Genomic DNA, 21,465 nt, shown 5'->3' with positions numbered 1-21,465 from the left:
ACACTCTCTATGAAGCCTGGGCAAGCCTACTGCTAATGATGTCTGCCTGCATCCCAAACAGGCTCCAGGGCTTGCACCTGGTCTTCAATTCAGCCCTCATTTAATTAATGAAAGACAACTACCAGCTGTATCAATTTACTGCAGCAATGAGTACAATGCTCTGGGGTTTTAACCCCGGGGATCTGGCAAACCACAACCACTCACCCCGGAATTCAGCAGTATTTAAAACATTATCTGAGAGCAGCTGGGAAGAAAAATACTTAAAACCAAAGAAACAAAAAGGTATTTGCTTTTAAGCTAGCATTTGTTGCTGTTATCAGATTAAACTGGAGCTTTTTGTAACCTCCATACTCCTCTTATCTCTGAAGCAACCACATTTGCCATGAACAAATACAACCTGAAGACTGAAGCGCAGGAAACATGGCACTTGTGAAAATGCCTTTAGAACTTCATGATCCTGCTCTAGAACTTGCAGTGAATGGTCATATCCATTATCTGCAGCCCCCATATTATTTAAAAGATGAAGAAACCTTAATGATGGCTAAACAGTAAAATTTCTTAACCCAAATCATCTCAGGTAGAGCATTTCCTGAGTTACTCGGTTTCTTAGATTTTTCTTGTAGTAAGTTTCCACCTTGCTGCTACGCAGCTGGGAGCTGAGAAATGTGTACTTCTTACTGTTTACTTTTCTGAGCTACTTCATTAAAAGTCTATGAGCCCCACTGTGTAACAGAAGGGGAAAAGGTTGTTCACATCCTTCCACGTATCAGGGAAGCTCTGTGACATGGGACATCTTGATGGCTGAGTCATCCCATCTGTCCCAGACACCTCTCAGGCCAAAATGAGCAGAGCAGAGCTGAGGGAGTGCTCAGTGAGGGGCAGTCCTTCAAGCAGACAGAACATCCTCAGCCTCTCACAGAGGACAGGCACTCAGGGCTTTCCATGAGCGCCTCGGGCTTTGCGGGTTTGGCTTGCTATAAAGACAAGGTGTGCTGAAGACAAAGTGCTGCCTTTGGTTATGACTGCGCTTCCTCCCGGAAATAAACATAACAGTTCAAGTTTAACTGGGATCAGAGCTTGGCCTTTGATGTCAAGGGCACAGTGCCAGGAAAATACTGCAGTACTTTTTACTCGGCTATTCAAGGCTCTGCTCTAGTCCTGAGCTTGGAAAAGAAAAGCTTGCTTAGCTTACTCAGAGACTGACACAGAACTCAGTCATGGGTGACTTTTCCTCATAGGGGAGAGAGATATTAATAATAATAAAAAAAAAAGTTTGCAGAAAAGTCTGGATAAATAATTGCAGAAAATGCAAACTTTCATTACATGACTTGCATGTGTTGGAAATAAACCTCTATTTCTTACAGCTGGAGTGAAATTATATCAGGAATAATAATAGCACCTAACACAGGACACACAATGAACTCAGACCATCCTTTAACAAACCTGGAGAGGAAAGCAAACACAAGTTTGATGTAACTGACCAATTTGAACAAAATGTGAAATGTAGGGCAGCATGCAAGAGCCGTGGGATTAAAAACAAAAGCTCCCATACCTGTATCTTTGCTTTGGAGACTGCTTTTCAGCTGACTTAAAAACATGTCCAAGATAATACAAAGGAAAGAATAAAAAGTTCCAGTTTGTTGCAAACCACGTTAGAGTGAAGGGTGCATCGAATTTCTTAAAGGTCAGTTTTGCTAGCTGGGTTGAACCCGACCAAGAGGAGCAGACACCCAGGACCACGGCCACACCCCAGAAAATCTTCTTGAGTTGCGTCACGGAACATTTCCAGCAGCAGCGGTTCACCCTTCCACTGCCTTCCGCCCCAGCTTGCATCTGTGCTTCGGCTGGGGCTGGAGACTCCCGGGAGCGCTCATCCCCTGTGGAGAAGAAAACACATGGCTTACTAAGGAAATCCATCCCGCATTTTATTTTTAATAATATTTTATTTTATATAATTTTTAAATATTAGGCCCGTCTGAAGGCACGTGGAGCTGTATGAGCGAAGGAACCCACCGGATCTTGCGGCAAAGTGTCCTTTGTTTTTAGATCATTGCAAAGCCTCTGGTTGAACTGAGGCATAATTAGGATGCAAGTAACAATTATCACCTCTAGATTTAGAAGCCGTTGGGTAAAATGGAAGTGAAAATTACATGTTGCTTTGATGTACATAGAAAGGCTTAACACACCACTTAAACTCGTGCTGTTAGGATGTGTAAACGAATGAAAAATGTGGTATTGAGTTTGATAAAGCAGCAAAGGGGGATTATAACAGCACTTGAAATCGTTATTGTCTCAGAAAATGCAGGAATGACCAGTTTATGGAATATGGTGTTTCTTAAAAGAGAGGGAGGGCAACATATTATTCTTGAAGTTAAGCAAAATGACTGCAACATAAATAGCATGATTTATACTGAATTGGATCACCAGGCATTTCAGTGATCCCTGGGAAAACAGATCTCCTGTGGCTGTAGTTGGATGGCAAAAATGAGACCAACCCACAGGCTGCCCTGAAGTCTATCTCTGACCAGGCAATCCTAACTTTTTTTAGTTCAAGTCCTGCACAAACTGAGACTGGACTGGAGCTTTGCCCCCTTATAACTAAGCCTAGCATGCTGCTGGAAACTTTTCACCTAAAAACTTTGCCACTTCAACCCTCAAACAAGAATTATTATAGCCCTGCCAGTAAATAATGTATCCAGCTTGTGAACGAATGAGCAAAGAGAGGTTAGCCAGTTGAGTTCTCACAGAAATCAAAATGTGCTGGCAGACCTCAGCAGCAGACCAGTGCCTTTAGGGCTCTCTACCTGCCTTCCTTAAATTCACCCCATTCAACATCTGCTGAAGCTGTCAGTCACCCACACACAACACTCAGCAGTGATTTCTCTAAGAGGCTGACTGCAGTTTGGTTGGTCCATTCACCTAAAGCGGGAAGTAACAGTAGTTCACGTTGAAATCCAGGAATCTACAACTTCAAAACTGTCCAGAATTTACTGCAGGCATTGAAAGGTGAAAACATGTAAGTAAAGCCAGGACAATGAGAGACCGTATTATTGCCAAACATTTATATATATTCAAGGAAGACTAAGAGAGGTCTACATTAGAAAAAAAAAAAAAAAAAAAAAAAAAAAAAAAAAAAAAATCCTTCCCTATCCTGGTATGAATTAGTGAATTAGTATGTGGAACAGAAAATCTCTTATTTAAAGCTAATATAAATTTGTATTTATATGACCTAATACATTATTGAAAGAAAATATTTATTTCTATGGAAAAAAACTATTTAGTTATTTCCCTACAGAGACAAAATACATGATCTGAGCTAGAAGTACTATTAGTTTGCCTAGTAAAGCTGTATTTTATAACAAGAAGGATTGTGGCCTCTATTTGATGGCTTGATATCTAAAAAGAATGTACAGCAGAAAAATATAAACACCTAGCCTTTTTGTGTGGCTTTCAGAGAGATAAGGATATTTCTGATCTCTCCACTTACTTTGGTTTTCAATAGAAGATTGTGTGGGCAGCCTCCCACATAACAAGAGATGCACCAGCAAGCTAATGAATTGTCCAAAGTTAATATGACCTTGTATTAAACATATAATGGAAAGGTTACAAGCCACCTGCCAAATGTTTCAATTGAAAAACAGACTGTCTGCAAACGCTCAGCCCATTCAAAATAACTCTAAAGCATTTTATTAATAATACATTGCTTGTATCTTATGCTCCTTGCTCACTTGCTGCACAGACTAGTGTCAGGATTCACTTTATACCAAACAAGGCTACACTAATTTCTTTTAATTTCACCATGTAATGGGCAGTTGCCAGTGCCCTCTTTGCTGTCCACCACACAAGACCTAGAATGATTACCAAATGTTTCCTTTCCACTCAAAATTTTCTTCTGGGCATTATCACTGCAACACCCAACACTTCACACACCCTAACAAACTTCAGCATCCTTTTTCCCTTGGACCACTGGGTTTCTGGGCAGGAAAAAACTAATTTAGGAAGCCAGTGTGCCAAACGAGAGCTTAAGAGGAGTTTGTGCCTTCGTGTCAATGCAACTTCACTCAGAGTTCATGTTTTTGAAACTGCTTGGAGAGATAGGCAAAAATGGTCCTCCTTCTTGAGACAGCCAATGAGGTATCTGCCATTTGCATCTTTCTGCAATTACTTCCCGAGGAAACAGGAAACCAGGATTTAAACCACTCCAGCTGAAGATATTTAACATTAGGGAATGTGAGATTTTAAGACGAGTCAGTGCTCTGAATCACAACACTGAAGCTGTGTTATTTTTTCTACAATGAGAATCAATCACAACTGTCTGGTGCACCAGACACTCAACATCTGGTAAAATAGTGTTGATAGACAGCTCACTGCAGACACTGTGGACAAGATCTTTCCCCCATGAAGGGCTGAAGCCACCTGCCCAGGTCCCCACTGTACTGTGCACGTACACAAGAGTCAGGAGTCCATCTGGATGAATATCACTGCCTTCTACTCTGTTCCATGGTAATTGTTCCCGAAAGCTGAATTTACTGATGTTTTCTTGGCCACACAGGCAAAATTACTTATCCAGGTATATTTAATTTTGTGTTAAACACACCAACAGCAACATTTGCTTTCAGCAATAGACAATACTGCATGTATAACTTCTAAAATGAACTTGCACCTGAAAGGTTAACTTTCTAGGGATGTTCATTCTTTTGATGCATTTACAGACCAGAGGGATTAAAAACTTATCCCAGGCACAGTGTATTTCATGACAATAGGGATAAAAATTACTGTCTGATGATGAAGAGTTACAAGCTGAGACTTGTAGTATCTGTCGTATCTGTCAGTGAAACTTTATTGTGTCCTCGTGATTGCTTGTGCTGCAAGAGTTGGAGAGTTAGATGCCAAATGGGCACTGACTTTTCCAGTGGATGCACCATTGACCTGGAGGATTCCTGTGACATAATCTGCCCCCCAAAAACAGATTTTCTTTGGATCCTACAGGTGATATACACTCATGTGGTCTCATCCTCTCATTTACTGTGGAGGGCACTTGCCTGCCAGCTGGCAAACACAAAATCCAGAGCTGTAGTTTGCTATGTCTAGTACCTGTGTCTCTGCTGGGGACATTTTCCTCACCTAAACCCCAGGTGCACAGATGGAGTGACACTAAACCCACACATGGCTGAAAAGCTTCTCTCTCTCTAACACTGCACAAGAGTCAGCTGGCAACAGAATGCACATGAATTTAAAGATGACAAAATGTCTTTTTAGAATCGATGAGGCAGGATATTGAAGAATTTTAGTTCTGCAGACTGTTAATGTGTTTCTTCCATTGCTTCCTGCAACAAACTGCTCTGTATGCTACTGTATCTCCCAAAAGAACAAATTAAGATACTGAGGTAGAGGAAAAATGCCTATCTTGCTTTTATTAATTTTGGTTTTTCACTGTTCCTTTTGTTTGTGCATTTTTCCCTTTTCGTAAATCCCAAATGGATCCATTCCTCCTCCCTCCCTTTCAGTCCAACCTCTCTCCCACGACATTTAGAAACAAAGCAAAGAAATAATCTCCAAAGTTACTGCCAATGCCATTAGCCCCAGAAAACAGCTGTCCTTCTGTTTCTTCTATTATGGCTAAGACTTCCCTCAGATGACTTCGGATACCTGAAGCAAAAGGCATCTATACCCAAGCTATTTATTCCACAGACTCAGCTAAAGGTCATGAAGCAAAAAAGGCATGGAAAATAAACCATTCAAGGTAACACCTCTAAACAGGCTGTCCAGGCCTCTTCTAAAGTCTGTACAAGAGTCTTAAGACTCCTGGGCACAACTAGACAGCTATAGGCTTACTGTAGGACCACACTGTACCTAAATGTGTGTATTAAAAAAAATGATACTGATAAAAACCAAGGGTGGCATTCATCTTCCTAGTCTGAGACATCTGCCGTGCCGACTTGTGTATCTGAGACAGTGATTTACACTTTCTGCATAGTTAGTAGACAGAAAAAAGACATTTCCATAGCACGATTTATCTCCTAAAGTAGATGATTAAAACGAGCCAGATGAATCACTCCCTCAGAGTGCTTGTTTCTCTCCACCAGCTCTAAACAGTCTGGGGTGACAAGCTGGAAGTAGGTGTCTCTGGTGTGGGTGTCTGAAGCTGGGTGAGATGAGTCCCACCTCTCCACCACTGCTGTCAGGAACAGAGGGTAAAGCCACCACAGACAGCGCTGGTGGACTCAGAGCTGTGCAGTGCCACATGAACATATTTAGCTGTCATCAATGACCTGCTTTAGCTGCTGTCAGCTAGTCAGCAACTCAGGGAAGGAAGCATTACACAAGTGCTGGGTGCCCTTTCCAGCCCTTCAGAGTGACAAAGTGACCCTTACAGACTAAGGTCCTGCCTATTAGGGACCAAAACATTTACCTAATGATAATGCACAACTCTTCCAGGTTCCCAGGCTAGGAACGTGCTTCAAAGTAAGCATATTCTTAAACAGTTCTTTAAATCAGGCTTCTGGAAAATAGTTGTGATAAAAAGAACAACCCTCACAAGTCTCTCTGTCAATTATGAGACATCCTGAAGGTATTTCCATTTTGCCAGCCTGTCAAATGTTTTGTAACTGCTTGAGCATTGCACAGAACAAGTTTGTAAAGCTTGCAAAAATACATGCTTATCATAAAGAGGAGAGAAGGAGCTGAGAGAAGTCCTGTAAGACAGTGCCTGGTCCTCAGCATGGTTAGAGCTCTAGAAATCTGTGACATGCAGGGGGTCAAGGTATGCCTTGGGTAATATATGCCTTATATTACCCAAGGCATGTTCCCACAGCCTTGAATGCTCTGTGACTTCTTCACCCAGTATCTACTACATGGAGAGATCAGTGGGAGACAAGTAGTTCCAACGCACCTGAGAACACACAATGGCTTCTGATGGTGGTCTTCTGGATACCCAATATTATTTGCCTCATAGCAGACTCTCAAACTCCTCTCAGACTCTCAAATTTTGTTTTTGTCTCATCTCTGCCTACCATGGTTTTTACCCTGTTCCTACCACACTAACCATCTTGAGGTGTTCAAGATTTTTGAACTAAGCTGTTAAAAACCAGCTGAAGAATTATCCTGTGAAGAAAAAATGAAATACCAAATTCATGAAGTGATTTACATCTCTAATTACCACTGTAGTTGTCTAAACCTGAAATGTTGATATTTGTTCAAATCTGTTGCCCAGGCATTTTCCTCACAGTCAGTCAGGTAAAAGAGTGAGGGCTCATGGACTCACTTGTTGCCTGGCAGACCACCCAGAACCTAGTGCAGCTTTCCAGTGCCATTGTCAGTGATGGCCTCTCCTTTCACAGGTGGATCATCATGCTGGTGTCTGGTTTTGAGAAACTGTCTGTATTTCATTTTGGAAACCAGTAATCTCCACGTATTAACCTTCCTGGTCAGCTGTAATGAGAGCACACAGAGACCAATTTCTGCATCAAGGGACATTCCCTCATTTTCCAAATTAGCTCTAGCTTTGCCAAAGCTGCTTGTAGCAGCTGTAACCTCGTTACAATCCCACTAGAGCTCATCAGATGCCAAAGAATCTGTTCCTGGGCATGCCAAAGGACCATGACTCCTAACACCCATGTGCCTCTCTTCCATCCAGACTCTGTCAGGATTCAAAGACACATTTGAGAGTTCCCCTCTCTTATTTTAGGAGTCATCTCCAAGAAATATTTCCATTCTTTATTTGAAGTAGCCACTGGAACAAGACTAAGGCCTCACTTTTTCTCCTCTGGGCAAGCAACCTCCTGAATTTATGCTTTCCTAATAAGTAAGGATGTTGTTGGTTGGCTCTATTCTGAGCCAACCAGTTTTGCTGCTACCTGGGTACTTCGGGCCTTGGAGGGCCTGTGGACACTCTCTTTGGCAGATGGATTTCCTGCTCCTAGCAGAGGGGTAGAAAGCTGCTCTATGCACTGAGCTACTGAAGAGGGGAACCACACTCCACCTCCAGCTTTTGAAGGAAAGGTTTCAGCCACTTACCTGCCAACTCAGCTTTGAAACAGAGTGGTAAGTGCTAAAGAGAGTGAGCAATAGTTAGGATGGATATCTTAGACAGCATAAAGGACAGCATTATGTACCTGGGCAAACTGGATGATCCCCCCTGCAGCCTCACCAGTGTTCTCTGACAGTGATCAACAGGCACATCGATAAGGGAGATGCAGTGACCCCTCACAGGTTTTGAAGAGGCTCCCAATAAAATCCCACTCCAAGGAGCCTTACAGAAAATAGGCAGATGGGAAAAAGTTGGAACAGATAAAAGTACAGGATAGGAGACCAGTGAGGAGTATATACAGCAATGGGGGAAGTGGGCAAAGCTCTGCAGAGGTTTGCTGTGGGAACTGGACTCTTCACCATTAACCACAGTTACCACAGGAGTGAGCCACAAGGTGACGAAGTTTCCTAATGATGTGAAATTAAGCAGGTCAGCAAGGGCAGTGGCCAGCTGCAGGAGATGACAGACTATGTGATGGGTCATACACTGGCAGATGGAAAAGTGCGCTGATAAAGAGGTGCAGGTGGGAGTAAACAAACCCACATGCTGCACATTCAGTGATGGGCTCTGGCCATCAGGGATTATGAGCTCTTCACAGGATGCTCCATAGAAAAGGGAAAAGGGCAACTCAGTGTTCAAGAGCAGTGAAAAAAGCAAAATAACTGCCAAAAATTACTAGGAACAAAGCAGAAAAAAAATTTCCTTTCCTACATCTGGGAAAGCTGCAGCTGTCAGCACACCCACACTGTGAGAGATGAATGGCTAGAAAATACATGTTCCTGTTCAACTCCACCAAGCTGGAGGCAGAACCCAATGGACTTTTGGTCAGGCCCATATGGCAGCTGCATGTGATTTTTGAGGAAGCTGCTCCTGGGTTCCTACAGGAAAGCTGTGAGTCCCTGTGGTGGCTGGTGGTTGGGACTATAACAGGATTGTGATGACTTTGGGTTTGCTCACTGTTAGTTTTCCAACCATGGTCAGGGCTGAAGGTCTAAAAGATCAGTACCCTATTTTTCCTTGAGTATCAATTAATGTATCACACTGGAAAAGTGACAAAACCCCATAAAACCTTATTAAATCAGTTTTTAAACTAAACCCCATAAAACCTTATTAAATCAGTATTTGATCAAAACAGCATTGAACAGATGGATTTTTAGATGCTATTTGAGAAAATTTAAAGTGCTTTCTTTAGATACTTTGCTCTTACGCTATGAGTTAAAAATAACTTTACTTAATTTGATCATGAAATAGAATTATTAAATTAAGAATAAATAATTCGTATAGCTGTATATGTATCAAATAGGCCCAAGTTTCTTGTAGCAGGTACTCTCATATCCTAAAGTATTATTCACAGATATAGTGGGTTTTATTGCTGATGGTTAATATATATTAATTCCTGTTTTATCCTGTGCTAAATATTATATCTAAAATTACTAAGAGCTGGAATTAAATAACCTCCACGTATTTTTGAAGATATGCCAAATTCTCCTCCCTAGCATACATATGCTTTTCTGCCTCTGTCAAATGTGCCAGCAAGGCTTTCTGCAAAATACATATTCTAATTCTTGTTGGTGATATATAAAGAGAACTGAAAAGTTACCAACTTCATACTGCAGCAATTTGGACTTTAATCCATTTAACTCATCTTCAGAGGCAACTGCCTTGAAATTCCATTAAAAGTGCTGCATTCAAATGGGCCTCATTTTGATATTCTACTTTGAATTTTATGAGGTGAGGAGTTCCCTAAATAGGGTCCTTTTTATTATTAATCAGAATTCATGACCAGAGTCCAGAGTGAAAATGGAAGATACGGGGTGATTTTTACAGTAGCAGCATTGTGGGACTGCAAAGTAACCACATGCATGGAGTAACCCTGATTATAAGTTACATGTTCTTGATATCATTCTGCATTCCATTCTTGAATAAAAATTGGACTGAATCTTACAGTGAGTCACCTGGCAAGGTCACTAGGAGTTTTACCACTTACTTTGAGGAGTTATGGAAGCAGAACTTCTATTAGAACAAAAATCAGATATAAGCAAAACCGTATTCTGGGCAAATTTTGATCAGTCTGTTTAAATTTCAGACTGAACAAAGGGTTGAGAGATGGTAAAAAGACAGGCTGGATTCTCTGTAGGAAACTACTGTAATAATTATCCAGGCGTTTGAGTGCTACACGTCTTTCTTGAGTAATAGTTTTATCTCCAAGGGAATTGAATTACTTATATACTAATATAAAGAGCACATTTTTATCAGTGCATATATACAGGAGAAAAGTGAATTCATGCTAACTGTGGAGGCTCTGCTGACTGCACTTTATTAAAAACAAGCCAGTGTTCTTTCATTCTTAAGGAGCTTTCAAAACTCAGAGCTGCCTGGCTTTCAAGTAAGCAGAGTTTTAGACAGAAGACTGCTGTAGCCCATTGCTTTCTTCCATAGTGAATTCCAACCCCACATGATTTTTCTCCTAGGAGCTAAAGGCTTCACCTGCTATTGAACCTCAAACACAATGCTTTTCTTAGGTCTTAAGTTCAGATCAAGATAGTTGGAGCATCTGTTCTCTGTCAACCAATAGCTAGATATTAGTGTGGACTTGACATGGACTTGAGTGTGCTCACAGTGGTTAGAGTGATGCTCATATAGCCACAGAAGTCTCCATATGATTTACTCTATGATCTCCTGGAACAAAGAAGACATGCCTCTTCTCTCTCAGCAGCAAACTCATCAAAAGCTGAGTCTCCTTTAAAAAAAATACAGTTTTGGCTAGGCCCATGTGGGCACTGAGGTACTCAGTATAAAGCAAAAATACATTACATACAAAAATTCTAGTTTCTATTTTCTCTTTGATACTTGCCTCATCCTCTTTGCAGTGAGAAAGGCTTTTGCAACCCACTATTCCTCACTTGTTTCAGTCAGCTACAGAAGACAGACTCATGCCTTTTTCAGTCACAAATAAAATATTACCCTTACTGAGAGCTGTGCTAGGGAATTTGAGGTGATTGTGGAAAAGGCATTTTGAGCTCTTACCTCCTCATTTCTGTACTCTCCATGACTGAATGACAAGGATTACAGGGTTCACACTTGTTTGGGTTTTTTTCAGTTGAAGAGGCTTGGGGTCAGAAGTAGTGACACTGAACAAAATGTATATCTAATACTTCCAGAAGTGTCAACATACAACTTTTGTATAGCCAAAGGGTGCTTGATCTTGTGTCAAAATTCATGCCTTGAGTAGGACTCACAAAATTTCCAGGCTGGGTATCCTTGCATTACATCCAGATAGAGAGGATCCATGTGTTTGGAACCAGGCAGCTAACATGGGAAATCGGGTACCTGATTTCTCCAATAGATGGTGGGCAGCTCTGCCTAGAGGCAAGTCAGCTCTGCACTGCTAAAAACACCTTGTTTCCTGTTGCCTTTGATCTTATGCCGCAGTGGCTGTCAGCAAAGCTCAGTGAAGACTCCAAAGTAAACCTACTCTTTCAATGGCCAAATTCCTGCTTCCGCAGGATGCTATCCAGGTCTGCAGTGGCATCTCACGGTTTATAATTAACAAAGATTAACTGGGCTGTGGACCAAAGGTTGGCAGTGGTGCTCCAGCCAAGCGGAGAGAGCTGCTTAACTACATAAGTGAATGTGCTGTACTGAGTATAATGTGCTAGGAAAGCAACAACATAAATAATCCTATATATGAGCCTTGTTGCTGGGAAATTGCTGGGGAATACATATTGAGCTAACTTAGACTTTTATGTTGAACTAGGAGTCTTTTTGGAACTCTGGCTCTTACACTGAGCTACAAATCCTTACTGTTTACGATAGCCATCAGGAAAGAAGGACAAAATTTCTTTTACAAGATTTATAAAATTAAAATACAGGAGACAGTGAATAATGCATTCTGGTGGCTTCATACTTATTTTTTACTGGTTCTTGTTCCAATTTCTCATGGGAGAAGTCTATAATTAAATAGGTGGATTATTAATCCGCTTATTTTTTGAAAGTAAATGCCTAAATTGATTCAAGATGACTAAAAAACACACCTAACTTCATTTAGGGATAAGTGGGTGAAATGTAATGGTCTGTGATCTATGGAAGGACTGAGAAGATGATCCAATGGATGCTGTCATTCTTAAGTTCCATTATTGTAAATGAAACTACTGTTTGTCCATTGTGTGTACACACTGTCTCATTTCAGCCACTAAAGTAAGGAAGCTTAGATAAATCTTTAATAACTTCTCTTTCTGCTTTGTGATGCATTAAAACTCCTGCTCTGGCAGTTTAGTAACATCAAAATGGTCTCATTTTATTTTTGTATCATTTGAGGAGGGGACACAGTGCAGAAGTAATGAGTCACCTCCAAACCTATAACTCATGAGTTTGCCCAGGCAAGATGGTAGATGAAATTACCAGGGTGACACACTATCAAAGATAAGCTAGAGGGACTCCCTAGTGAGTAAGCTAGCACAGCTAAGAGCAGCTCATTTGGAGGCTGTTTAAAGCCTAAGAAAGCATGGTGCCATTTGGGAAGTGAGCCAGGTGTTATGCAACAAGAAACTCCTCACGCCTTTGGAACAAGATCTTGGCTATCTGCTCAAATATGCTGTTGTGCTAACTGAAAATACTGCAAGGACTACAAAAATTGGGCAAAAGCTGCCTTGGGCCAAAGCCAGAGTGTAATTACTGTCCATGTGTACTTAACACTCAGTACCCACAGAGGAGGGTACTGCTTTTCTGTCAGCTGAGTAAGTGACATTATCTTTATCCTGTGATAAGGGGGTGCATGCTGGTAGGACAAAATGAAAAGCAGACACAGAGCAGACCTAAACCCCCATTCATGCAAACCTGTCACCATCACCTTCACCAGCTCTTGTCAGGAGAGGGAGAAAACTGCTACCATAGCTAAGGAGCAAGAACCAGGTGGGTTAAAGTGCCCTGACTGCTCACACTGAACACTGTCCCCTGTGAAGAGCCTGAACAAAAGCAAACACTTTGAAAGTTAAGTTCTCCATGCAGAAGCCAACATAAATTCCTTGCCAAGGCTGCTTCAGTGGGGAAGCACACCCAAACCCACAGCCCTGGCTGAGCCACCAAAACACCAGCCTCTCCTGCTCACCAGCTGCTTCTGTTTTCTAGGATGCATGAACATTGCATAGGTCTGTCATGTATGGCTTTCATGGGAAAAAGACCAGTGGCCACCAAATCTTGCTTCTGTAGTTGTGAAGTCCTGGGTGAGATGTTCAAGGGGTCTGCCCTACTGCTCAGTTGTACAAGCACTGCCTGACTACCAATGCCTTTGGATGCCACTAGCAGAACAGTGCTAATAGTTACACAGCATTTATTCATAAACTATGCAGCATTTGAGCTTATTTCCTGAAAATGAAGCTTTAGTCTATGATTTCAATAAACAAAGGCTTCTCTGACCCCTGTTGCATCCACTCATGGCCCTTCTCATGGCCACAAAGATATGTGTACGAAGTTTGGGGGTCCATTCCTATCTGCTATAGGTCTTTTCTTGCTCTGTGAAAAGATGTGCTGCTTGTTTTTAGGCAAGTTGCTTCATTCTGCAGTTTCTCAGCTGCTCCATCTGCAAAATGAGGATAATAAGAATCTCCTCTCTTAAAGAAGCTGACTGCTAGTCACGGAAGTTTTTGCTGTGCTTGGGATCTTTAGTTTGTGCTTGCTAAAGAAGTGAAAAAGATTTATTATTAAAACAATTACAGTGTTGATATGCTTGTGATGAATTCCCTGCAGGCATGCAAATATACTAAAGGCCAAATTTATTTCTCATTTGTACTTAAACAAACTCCCTGCAACTCTAGCAACGCAGACAAGGTTACTCCAGCTGAACATGTGGCAGCATCCGGTTCCATGGCAACTCATTTTAGATGTTTATGTGCAGTAATTGATAGCAGAGAGGTGTCATTTGCCTTTTGAGAAACTTGGAATATCATCAGTCACTCATTCCTGACAGAATAGTGCAGAGGAAATGTGCTATAGGGGAAGCTGCAATAGCATTTCCTCGGTGCTGAAAGCCTGGGAATAAGCAGCTCCTAGTAGGGGCTAATTAAGTGGAGGATGTGTTTTCTCTGGTGTGGTGATTGTTCTGAAGTTCTTTGTCAAAGCTGATGTTACCTGTCTCTGGAAGATCTCGAGATGCAGAGCAAGAATGGAGATATTTACCTTCCTGAGGAACACAAGTCAGTCCTCAAAGCACACTGTGCTTTCATGTACAAATAGGGACATACCAGTCACTTGGCTGGTCTGAGAGGAATGGCCACTGCAGTGTGGACAGAAATTGGTGACAAAAACAGCAACAGAAGGAAGAACAAGCACGAATCAGGCACCAAGCCTACATTTCTCGAAATACGAAGGGTGTACAGTGGTACCAGGCACAGAAAACACATGGTATGGTTACTGCCTGCCTGAGCAATGCATGTAGACACAGTTGTCTTGAAAAGTGCTGGTACAGCAGGCTCTGAGCATACTGATGATTCAATCTCCAAAATAATTTGGAATGGCAGTCACGCTTCTGAACGCACAAAGTCCTTATCTTCCTTTTAAAGCAAAGAAGTCACTGCACCGGCAGGAAAAGAGAAGGAATGCTGGAGGGCTTTACAGCAATGCATATCAATGAAAGGCTCCTCTTGACTAACCATCCTGGAATGAAACATACTCCTAGTGGTTCCGCCAAAGATCCTTGAGACACTTTGATGGCGGTTGATAGGGGAGAAAATAATCATAACTTTGAAGGAGATGAAAGTTTTTGCTGTCTTGCTCTTGTAACATTATCTATGCCTCTGCAACGGACTTAGACTACCAGAGAAAGACAAATCTTTGCCAGAGGTATGGCAGTCAGGCCAAGGAAAGTCAGCAGACCACAGTGCCAGCTGTCTGACTTTATTTTTGCCTATAACTACATTTATTTATTATTTTTTTAATAAATGGCGTTAACACTAGCTGGCAAAATTAGTCAATGTTAGTCTGGAAGGAAATGTGAATTGGTTTGGAAAAGCAAGCTCTCAAATGGAGCCAGTCTGTTTCATTAAAAGAGAAGGAAAGAAACTCCAGGCCCACCAAGGCATACACCATCAAGGCAATAAAAGGAATCTGAAGAAAAGAAGGAAAAGTCCAACTAGGTCAACGAAGTCCCTGGTGGGCAGCAATAGGGTATCTGAGAGCTGGTATGCAGAATAGACATGGAAATGCTTGAAAGAATTCAATTTTATGGCACAGTGAAAGACTGCTCTGTTTCTATATAAGGGAGGTAATAAACTGTATTTGAACTGGTAAAAGAGGAATGAGATGACCCACATTTCAAAGCTGGAACCTGGTAGGTTATTATTATTTATGATTCATAAAGCTTGTGCAGTGCACCAAAAGAAAGGGAGGCGAGCTCCTTGCCCAGAGGAGCTTCCAATGCAAACATTGAGAGAAACACTCTATTGTGCACGGGGTCAACTCTAAGGGCTTTTTAAAATTCTAATTATAGTGTAATGAAGATCAGGCCTGCTCTTTTCATTAGAAAATTAGGATCCCTTTTCCTTTCTCTGTTTTTTATGTTATGGGAATGCAACAGATGAATATTCTGTGAACTGAAAAAAGAACCTTCAGGTACCCCTTTCCACTCTTACTTGCTGCTTTTAGTTCCTTTTTTCCTCTTGCAATTTCTGCATTTTCTCACTTTCTGCTCCACACAGCTTTTGCTACCATTTTTTCTTTTTCATTATTAATTTCTCAGTATTTCAGTATTAGGTTTTTCTTTTGTTTTTCATAAGCCTTCTCTGGAGTCTCACACATATTACATCTTACCATTCAATCATTCCCTTTTTTCAGCTGTTCTTCCTCTTTGCCTCTCTCTGCTCATCCCTTTTTTGCCTCTCCTCCTTCCATTCCCCTGGCCAACCTTTTTCTTTCACCAGCTCCATTCTCTCAACCAACTACATATCCTCCAAACCAGCAGCTTTCCTTCTGCTCTTCCTTCAGAAACTGAGCTCTGTATCCATGCTTCAGACAGGCTCCTCTTCCTTCCCTGCCTTTGCATCACCCCTACATCTCTAGGACATGGCTTACAGGTTACAGGTTTCTACCCAAGATAGCAGCTCCTCACCCACATATTTTTCAAGGGAACCTTCCTGAGCACATCAATGTCCTTTTCAAAGTCCCCGGCCATGATCCCTGAAAGACTTCAAAGGTCCCTGTGGTCCCTAAAGGTCTGCCAGCCCCCATTACTCTTTGGCTCTTATGTCCCTCCAACTCCACGGCTACCATGCAGCTGGATTGGCAAACAGAGGTGAGGACAGATGGTTGGAACTCGGGGCTGCATTCCTCACATCGGGAGAACAAACCTGCCGAGCATCTTCCTTCCCTCCTGCCAAGCGTCCTGCATGGCAGTCACTTGCCCACGGGTTTGGGGGCTACTGCCGAGCCCCGAGGGGAGGTCCGGAGAGGCGCTCTGTCTCTGGAGCACGGGCGAGGAAAGACCCAGGGCTGAGCAGGGCGGCGGACAGAGCAAGAGCCGGCGATGCCCGGCGGCGGGGGAGAGCTGCGCTCCCGGTGTGTTCCCACCGCCCGCCCACGAGTCGCGCAGTCCCCGCGGCCGGGCATCGCCCCGGCACCGCACCGGCTCGCCCCGGAGCATCCCTTGGCGCGGTACCCGCTCCTCCCGGGAAACCCTCGTCCCGCTCCCGGCCACGTCGTTTACCTTCCACTTTGGTGAGGGTGAGGACGGGGCTGTTGCAGGCGCTGAGCGGGGCCACCCTGGCCGAATGCTTCTTCATGGCGAGCCCGTCGCCGGCGGCAGCTCCCCGCCGCCCCGCGCCTACATCCTGGCGCCTCCGGAGCGGAGCCCTCCTCGGCGGCGCTCCCCGCTTCGGCTCCCGGCCCGCCGCCCTCTGCCGCAGCACCGGGCGGCGGGGGCTGGGGCTGGGGCTGGCCCGCCCGCCCGCTGCCGCTCGGGGCTGCTGCAAACCCGACGTCACCGGCACGGCCCCCCCCGCCCGCCCCCAGGGCTCCCGGGGCCGCCCCCCGGGTCGAGGCGGGGGAGGCGCTGCCGAGCCCCCGGACGGCTCGGGCGGAGGTCGCGGGGAGCCGGGCCCGTAATGCGGCTGCGGACACGCCGCTCCCGCCCCGCCGGTGCGCCAGGGCTGCCCGGAGCCGCCAGCCCCGCTCCCGGCCGTGCCTGCCGCCGCTGGGCTGCTGCACCGCGCGGAGAGGGCTCATCGCGCTCTGCTTAGTTCTCTCCGCACTGTCTGAGGGGAAAGGAGAATTTACACTCTCCGAACCAATCCGTTATTTACTCTCTATTAGCCCTCCTTTGTTTTCCTTCAGGTCCAGCCACTATTCTGGGTCAATTTCATCCGTGTAATTCCAGCCATCCTCGCCACAGCCTTTCTGCTCCTGCTCTATCCTTTTGGAGGGAGACCAAAACTCGACCCGGCAGCCAAGATGAGATACTCCATGGATTTACCAATAATACTCCAATACCTGCAGTCACATACTCTACAGCTCTCTTAACACAGTTTAACAACTTCTTTTTGAGGCACAAAATGAAGCATGCCCATATCCACACATGTTAAATGGAATGTCATATGTCACAACTGGATGCTGCTTGTTTGTAGCAACCTTTTTTGGCATTTTTGGGTTTTTTTCAGCAATAATTTTAAGATCCCCAATCATGACATCCCAACAACGTGTGATAGAGCTACCCCTCTGTCAGAGCACAAAAATCTAACTGGCGTTAACTAACAAGACTTAATGCAAGGAGAGAACACATCATAATGAATGAGTTTGAAAGATGTAAAAAAGATTTCTATCACTGTAAGCAAAGCCCCAGGATTCACAAGATGCTGAGCACAGTGACCTCAGCACCCTTCTTTGCTCCTTGTGATTGTTTCTGTGGATATGAAAATACTCTGCAGATTTACCTGGTTCCACACTGAGATGCGTCAGCAGACGAGGCGCAAATACTCAATATTTCTTAAGATCTGGTCAAATTAAAATGAGTGTACTTTGCAAACAAGACTGGGCAGCCATTAATACTCCACAAACATTCCAAAGTATTCTTTATTTATATAAATAGTAGCTATTGAAAATCAGTCCTGACAGACTTTTCAGGAAACCGTGGGAAAACACCGCCTTACTTCTGCGGGCTAGAAAGTTCTTTATATTTAAGAGGTGAGTTTTCTCAAGCTTTCACGCTATTAGTTTGCATGGGTCTCATTGGCTGATCTGCAGTCTGATGAAGCTCCAGGGTGTTTTGCACTTCCTGTGCCTCTTCTGTGCAACTTTTGGGTTGAACCTTATACAAAAATCATTAAGCTGCTTTCAAAGTGATTCTTCTGAAAAAAAATAATCATGTACTCAGTGCTAAGACCACAAAATATCAGCTTGGTCAAATGAAATAAAGACAATCCTAGTTTTTGTGGTTATTTCCAAGACTTTTTAGTAGAACTGTCTGACCAATTCAGTTTCCTGTGATTTTATAGATCGTAGGCATTTGAGAACTATGGGTCCATCTTGTTTCATTGCACTATTTAGTCTCAGAGTCCATTTGGTTTCTGGTTATTGAAAGAAGTTACATAAAGAGACGCAGATTTCACCTCAGATGGTTCTGTCCATGAAATATTTTGTGATGTTGCAGTGCCTGTTATCTGAGGATTTCAAAGCACATTGTAAAATATTAACTCATTTTACACTGCCTTTGGCAAGAAACTTCAGGCTCACTGGTAGTTAAAACACAGCTACATAATTTAAGAGACTCCCTTAGATTCAGATGACAAGTAACACCAGAACCTGGAGAACTCTGTTTGGCTTCTGCTCTGAGCAGATCTTCCAGGATCATCTCAGCCTTGGCTATATAAGGAGTAAAACATTAAATCGGAGTTTTACATCCAAATATCATCAATTTTTTTCCCAGAGGTAAATGGCTGTGGAAGGATAATCAGACTTCTCTTCTGGTTGTAGTTGCAATCAATGGGATGGTGATAAGAATTAAAAGGATACTTATTAAAAAGTCTTTGTTGCTGAGCACTTATATTCTTTCCTTCTAAAAGGCTTATGCTCTCTTATTTATTAAAGGAAAGACATGGTAAATACATTATTTTACTTGGAGGGTGGTGCTGCTCGCATAGAAAATGACAATGAAAAAATGGGGTTTTGGATGACATGTGACTTTAAACCTGCACATATATAATATTTTGGGCTTTGCAGAGTTGTTAACATGTTTCAGGCTCACAGTGCTTTATTTAAGCCTGGAACTCCAAATGTCAAAGACGTGTATGGCAGTCTCTCCTGTGGTTGGCTGGCCCCCTCTGCAGCTGGTGCTGCAGGAGATCTGAGGCATCTTGTCCTCCTTCCTCCTCTGATGATGCTTTGCATGGCCACAGCACTCAAGCTTCCACTCCTCAGTGTTCAGATTAGTCACCCAGAGAAGCTTTCAAAGCCATTGAGGACATTCCATATCCAACTAAGCCTGGTTTCAAACTAGGGAGAGGACATCCGGCATATGGGCTCTTGGAAACCTTTTGCCCAATGTGTGTGTGGGAAGTACAGCTGACTCACATACAGCTCTGCTCAACTCCAACCCCAGAGCCTTTTCACAGCCTCTGGTTTCTCTTGCTGCCCTTACAGGCACACACACTTGGACCAGAAATCCACACTAGGCCCCTGTCTTACACTGTGCATAAAAATACCAGCCACATATCACAATAAAAACAAGATGTGTTTATTTAATGAAGACTAGGGTGCCAAAGGATGGTGTTCCAGGGAGTCTTCTGTGAAAGCTGCATTTGGCAGCAGGCTTGTTACTTTCTGTAGCTGCATCATCCCCACCTCCCCAAGCTTTAACACATTTACTGCTGGATTGCATTTGATTTCATTTACCATAAGCATCTTACAGTACAAGCAATGCAAAATTCATTCACATTGGGTAAAAGTTCGAGCCAAACTTACGTCTTTTTACCTTTAAAACACCATTCCTGTATGGCAATAGAGGAGAAACTGGTGAATGTCTGTCTGTGAACAGCTTACAAATATGGAGAGAAACTCTCAAACTTTGTAAACTGGAAAAGGCAGATTTTTATTACCAATCAATAGCAAGGATAGGAAAAAGGACTAAAAATTCAGGATAAGGCAGTCAGAATTTGCCCAGTTTGAAGAATTCTTAGACTTTGTAGTTTGATGGAACTAGTTTTGTTAGAGTTGGCTACCCTTCTTCATTTTGGATTAATAAATTAGAATAATTGGGTTGGTTTTGTACATATAAACCTTTATAAAAGTGTGCTAACGCTCAGCATTGCACTGCTTTTAAACCTATGGATCATAATCAGTTTCCTAAAAGATTCTTTATTCGCACAGGAAGGTAGATTGAAGACAAAACTAAATTCTCAGTTATGTGTGCTACAGCCTTTGATTTTTATCCTCTTAGCTAGTTTGTTTAACCAACATGAAACACAATGTTGCTAACAGGCACAGTTGGTATTTCCCAGTTCAGACATTTTCATGTTTAGTGTACTCATTAATAGGACATTTATTAATTTATGTGCTTGCCTTACCACTGAGGGCAATAATTGTTGCGCTTAGCAACCTTAAAGGAAATGGAGTGTGGACTTTTACTCATGTAGCAAATTTCCTAATAGGCTCCATCTCATACCAGAATGAATTCATGTGTTAGGAGTCAAACACATATACAATACCAACACTGGCCACAACCTGCCAGGAAAAAAAAAAATTTAAAAAACCCCAAAACAAAACAAAACAAAACCAAACACAAACAAACAAACAAACACCCCACAAGAACAAAAAACCACAAAAACAAAAAAACAAAACAAAACAAAAAAACCCACAAAAAAACCAAAAACACAAAACAAAACAAAACAACAAAACAAAACAAAAACCCCATCCTTTCCTGTAATATATTTGAAGTAATTTGGTGAATATTCTCCACAAATAATTATCGGTCTCTTTGTGAGGAGCTTGTTCTGCTTGGATGCTTTGTTACTTTTGCTTGGCTACTATAACTAATAACTTTATAATCTGTTTCTATTTTCCAGCTCAAAAAACACAAATGTCAAAAGCACATTTCCAACACAAGTCTTAGCTGTTTTGGAAGTAATGGTTACTGTCCTGAAATTATTCTGAAATCTGCATTGAGATGCTCTGTCTAGTGACCATCAACCACTATTCTGTTTGCAGCCTCCTACATTCACAGTCTCCACTCAGAACAAATTCACATTTTTATCAAATTTACATACGGGTTTTCTCTGCAATATTAACCTAGCTGTGAGGACAATGTTTTTCCAATTTTCCCTCTTCCAAAATAGTTCATTTACTTCTAGTATCATGTCTTGAATTCACAGAACAAGGCTGTGAAGGGAAGGAGTAAGGAATAGGAGGGATTCAAAGCTCCCTGGCCAAAGGTTCTCAGCAGACAGCACCACACAGAC

General features: G+C 42.6%; 1 protein-coding gene across 2 annotated transcripts in view; it reads right to left on the bottom strand.

Moving 5' to 3' along the window:
* Window positions 1–21,465, bottom strand: part of SLC35F3 (solute carrier family 35 member F3) — a gene marked incomplete at its 5' end in the record, with an annotated part of 161,206 nt that overhangs the window by 43,516 nt on the left and 96,225 nt on the right. The window contains 2 exons of one of the 2 annotated variants that reach the window (XM_083857810.1): window positions 1,553–1,877; window positions 16,725–16,800. In XM_083857810.1, coding sequence (XP_083713936.1) covers window positions 1,553–1,877; window positions 16,725–16,800 — 401 coding nt within the window. Of the gene's footprint in view, window positions 1–1,552; window positions 1,878–16,724; window positions 16,801–21,465 lie in introns of those variants that run through there. The other variant, XM_083857809.1, reaches the window with a different exon arrangement.

The sequence above is a fragment of the Zosterops lateralis genome (assembly GCF_965231275.1).
Source record: "Zosterops lateralis genome assembly, chromosome: 3".
Classification (NCBI taxonomy): Eukaryota; Metazoa; Chordata; class Aves; order Passeriformes; family Zosteropidae; genus Zosterops; species Zosterops lateralis.
This window is presented reverse-complemented; position numbering and strand designations above follow the sequence as displayed.